The sequence below is a fragment of the Micromys minutus genome (genome assembly GCF_963924665.1).
Source record: "Micromys minutus genome assembly, chromosome: 27".
In the NCBI taxonomy this organism is placed as follows: Eukaryota; Metazoa; Chordata; class Mammalia; order Rodentia; family Muridae; genus Micromys; species Micromys minutus.
In genome coordinates this window covers 35,803,529-35,808,569 of record NC_137962.1, presented here as the reverse complement: position 1 = coordinate 35,808,569, position 5,041 = coordinate 35,803,529, and the positions used below count along the sequence as shown (strand labels likewise).

The 5,041-nt window shown below is 49.9% G+C and overlaps 1 protein-coding gene across 1 annotated transcript; it reads right to left on the bottom strand.

The window, feature by feature from the left end:
* Positions 1-331: 331 nt before the first annotated feature.
* A4GALT (alpha 1,4-galactosyltransferase (P1PK blood group)) lies at positions 332-1,381 on the bottom strand (the record flags this gene model as incomplete). The annotated part of the gene is made up of 1 exon (XM_080939244.1): positions 332-1,381. The coding sequence occupies one exon, from the start codon at positions 1,379-1,381 to the stop codon at positions 332-334; it is 1,050 nt and encodes a 349-aa protein (XP_080795370.1).
* Between the last annotated feature and the right edge of the window lie 3,660 nt (positions 1,382-5,041).

Genomic DNA, 5,041 nt, shown 5'->3' with positions numbered 1-5,041 from the left:
GCCACCACGTGGTTGCTGGGAATTAAACTTAGGACCTCTGAAAGAGCAGCCATCGCTCCAGCCCTCTTCAGTGTTGTGATCTAGCCCGTTAAGACCCCAGATGCTAGTAATTTGGGAATCACTGGTTCGCCTAGAACACTGGACAAAGTGTATCTCCCAGTCTCCCTCTGGCCTGGAGGGGCAGGTTTGGAAGTGGCATATGTTTCCCAGGCCAGCTTGGTCTCCTGCAAAGTCAACAGTAGCATCTCAGAGCCCCTTTTTTCCTGTCTGCTCATCTTGCCTCCCTGGAAAGGCAGTGACAATGTTGATAAGGCTGCAGCCTGCTAGGCTGTCACAAGTACATTTTCATGGCTCTGTGTGTCGTAGGGCAGTAGCGAGCATGTAACTGGGCCAGCAGAGCCCTGGACGTGGCCTCTAGATGTGTACCCTGACTTTTCTTGTTCCACACGTGGACAGCATAGGTGGCATTGAACAGCTGGACCAGCCCCGCGGGGCTGATGTCTTCAAAGTATTTCTTCCAGTTCTGCCAGGGGATGGGGTAGAAGGCTTCAGGGGGCAGGGCAGTGACCCCACGGCAAGCATGGCTCTCTTTCAGGCTGTGGATGGAACACCACCTCTTGAAGACTCGGGTAAGCAGTTGGGGGCCCTGGTGGCCCCAAATCCAACCATTGTAGTGGGTCACAAAGTCACGTATACACAGTTTCAAGAACTCATGCTTGCGCTCGAAGGCTAGGAAGGCACCGTTTAGGACATAGCGGGATTGGGTGCCCAGCATGTTGGTCAGGTTTCGAAGGTTCTTGAGGACGATGAAGTCTGTGTCCAGGTAGATGCCACCAAACTTCCAGAGGAGTGCAATCCGGGAAGCATCAGACAGTACTGGCAACAGGTAGGGCTCCCACCTGTGCTGTGCCTTCGAGTACCAGGCTGCCAGTGGCGTGTCCTCAAACAGTTCTCGCAGGTCCAGAGGTCGTATCCGGACATTGGGAAAGCAGCTCAGAAGAGAGATGCCGAGGTTCCGGGGCCGGGCTGTAGTGTCTCTAGGCAGCCCTTTCATGAGTACCACCACCTGGGACTCAGGGTGTGCCCTGGCAGCTGATTCCACTGAACACATAAACAGAAAGCTGGGACTGATCCTGTCTGATGTCTCTAGAAAGAAGATGTTGCCTGGGGTGGAGACTCTAGGAAAGGCCAGCTGGGGGCAGGGGAAGTCCACTGGTAGGCTATACTGCTGTCTTTGGTCCTTAGGTGCACCCACCGTGTGCCAGTAGATTAGAATGGAGACCAAGAATGAGAACTTGAAGCTGATAATGAAGAGGGTGAACACCCGCTGTCTGGGGGTGCCCCTGAGCATCCGAGGCAGGCAGTCAGGGGGCTTGGACATGGTCTTCTCCAGGTCAGAACAGGAGATGCCCATAAGGATGGACTTGTCTGTAAGACAGGAGCATCAGCATTCAGGTAGGCCACACGTAGGCATTTGCGACCCTCAAGTATCATGTTCCCTGCCGACACCAGGGAGAGATAATATTCCAAAGCCTAGGGTCTCTGGGACCCAGGAGGCATGAGCTGCACCCTGACAAGCTGGCTGCTCATCCGTGAAATAGGAGCTGTAGGTAGTGTCTGGGCAAGGTCCTTTTTGCTCCTTGTGTAATAAACCTGTGAATGTCTAGGGACCAGAAGCAATGTAGCTCACAGTGCACAGCGAGTCTAGCACATGCAAGGATAGTCAGAAGCAACAATTTTGTCACATAACACCTTCTACCAGACCAAGTTGGCCTCTTCTGGATATTGGGGTGGTAGCTTGTCCTTTGACCCTTTTGCTCCATGAACAAGCTTTGGCTTACTCAAAGACAGGTCACACTAAGTGCCTCAAACACATTTGGCATAAAGACCCGGGTTTAGGATTGCAGAGATGTCTCATGCCCAAGTATGGGTACCTGCGTTCTGATCCAGGGAGCCCACAGGAGAGACAGAAGCAGCAGTGCATGCATAGAACCCTAGCCCTGGGGGCATAGAGACTTGGTCCATGTGATTTTTTATTTTCCCTAAGGATTTATTATATACCATTTATTTTATGTGCATGGGTGTTTTTCTGTGTATTTCTGTGTACCACATGCATGAAGTACTCTTAAAGACCAGAAGAGGGCGCTGGATCCCCTGGGACTGGAAATGGGAGGTTGTGAGTGGTGTCATGTGGGTGCTGGAAACCAAGCCTGGGTTTTCTGGAAGAGAGAGAGTCCTTGAAACCACTGGGCCATCTCTCTAGACTCAAGTTATTTCATTTTTAATTACTGGGGGGAGGGGCATTGCACATACGTAGATGCCTGCAGAGACCGAAAGAGACTGTTGGATCACCTGGAGCTACCGTTACGGGTGGATGTGAGTCACCCAACATGGGTCTTAGGGACCAAACTCAGGTCTTTTTTTTTTTTTTTTTTTTTTAAAGATTTATTTATTATATATACAGCTTTCTGTCTGCATGTATGCCTGCAGACCAGAAGAGGGCCCCAGATCCCATTACAGATGGTTGTGAGCCACCATGTGGTTGCTGGAATTTGAACTCAGGTCCTCTGGAAGAGCAGTCAGTGCTCTTAACCTCTGAGCCATCTCTCCAGCCCCAACAGGATTAACAACATCTGCTGCTACCCCTGGCAGACTTTTTAAGTTGGTGAGGAAGACCTTGAGTTTGCAATATAGACCAAGCTGTTTTTTGACTCGTGATCCTCCTGCCTCAGCCTCCCAAGTGCTGGTATTGCAGCTCTGTCCCACCATACTGAAATGCTTCAGACATTTGCTCTTTCAATAAATGTTGACTATCTAAGATAGGGTGTTTCACACATAAAAACTGGCTAAGCCCTTACAGGCAATGTGACACAGGTTAATCCTTGCCTCTCCTCACCTGATTTAAGGATGAGGAAATGGACACAGTCTATATGTCCTCATGCTGTCCCCAGGCAGAAAGTGACAGGATGTGCAAAGGGAGGAGTGGGCGGGGTGGGCTGTCTGGGGAATAGCTAGCCCTGGAAGGCAGTAGTTAAGGGTGTGTGTCTGGTTCACTGGATGAACTCTGCCCTATAACCAGAACATTAACACCCTACCTGCTGTATGTTCTGGGCTGCAGTCACGGGACTTCTCTATGTAGCCCTAGATGTGATGCCCTGGAACTTGTTCTTTAGACCAGAGACCAGGCTGACCTCAAACCCACAGAGAGATCTACCTGCTTCTGCTTCCGGAGTGCTGAGATTAAAGACATGCACCCCTACCACCCAGCCAATTGTGTTACTTTGACATTAGGAACCAGAAATTTAGAATGGGAAGAGGTCACAGGACTAGACCGAGCCAGGGAGTTGCTATCAGGAGCTGAGAACTGAGTTCCTCCTGGGACTCTTGGAATTATCGTCCCACAGGGATGGGGGGTTTGGGCCACCTTGCTGAACTCTTTCCAGGTTAAAGAGCTACTGACCAGCTTGGGCAGTCCATGACAAGGAGCTGGGGGTCCTAGCAGCCTGCAGGCATCCTGGACATGTGCACTGGGTTAGGAGCTGATCTTCTGTGCCAACAGGAATATATGGCTTCTCCTCGCATGCTCAGGCCTGCCAAGCCTACCTGCAAAAGATGGAAGGCAAAAAATTCTGAGCCAGCTAGAGGCCATCAGCAAGTACACCCTCCCATCCAGAAGGGCAAGCCAGTCAGATCTGGCTTTCAGAGTCCCGCCCTGTTGCCAAACTGAGCACATTTGCCTATGCTCAGCCCTGTAGGAGCACTGTCTGGAAATAGAGGGACAATCCAATTGATTAGAGCCCCCCTGGGTAAAGTGGCACTTGGGCTGGGCACCAGAAAATGAAAGGAGAGCCAGTCAAATGGAGGAGGCACTGGCCAGTAGGAGCCTGCACCTTTGTTGGCAGCACAGGCTGGAAGGGACCGTGGGAAGCACCAAGGAAGGCCGCTCACATACTTGTCCCAGATCAGCTCATTACTCAGCCAATGAGTCAAAGGCTGAATCTCAGCCCTGGAGAGGCAGAGGCAAGAGGATCTCTATAAGTTCCAGGCCAGCCTGGGCTACACAGTGAGACCTTGTCTCAAAAGCCAAGAACCAGAACAAGATGAAACAAACCCAAGAGCTGTGCTCAGTGACTGGGGGACATTTTGAGTTCACATACAAGTTGGTAGGACCAGCTTGGGCAACAAAGCCAGGGGCAATTTGAGAGCAAATTATAGGTATAGCGTTAAATGCCTTTAATCCCAGCACTCAGGAGGCAGAGGCAGACAGATCGGGAGTTTGAGGCCAGCCTGGTCTACAGAGTGAATTCCAGGACAGTCAGGACTACGCAGAGAAACCCTGTTTCACAACAAGCAAACAAAAAAACAATCATTGAGCTGGATAGCTCAGTAGACAAACCTACTGTAGCTGCATCAGACTGGAGTTTAGACCCCGCCACCACTGGTTCACAGTGCCTGTAACTAAACACATGTGCACACACAGAGAAATAAGTACATATAAGTAAAATGAGTCTTAAAAATCTGGGGGTCTAGAAAGACAGCTTAGCAGTTAAGAGCACTGACTGCTCTTCCAGAGGTCCTGAGTTCAATTCCCAGCAACCACATGGTGGCTCACAACCATCTGTAATGGGATCCAGCACCCCCTTCTGATGTGACTCAAGATAGCCACCGAGTGCTCATAAATAATAAACAAACTAACAAATCTTTTAAAAATGTAATCTGCCTTTAATCCCAACACTTAGGCAAGGCAGGCGGCTCTGAGTTCAAAGGTAACCTGGTCTCAAACAGAGGAAGTTCCAGGACAGTCAGGGCTACATAGAGAAACTCTTGAAAAGCAAAGCAAACCCACCAAACAATGTTTTCATCACTACAAAGATGAGACAAGAGGATCTAGACTAGCTATAGTTACTATAGTTACTATAGCTATAGTTACTTACTATAGTGAGTTTAAGTGATCTTGTACAGACCTCAAGAGACTCAGGTCCCCCTGGCCCTGCATATGCCTTGTAACTGTGTTTTCCTTTATACCACTCTCTCCCTGCCT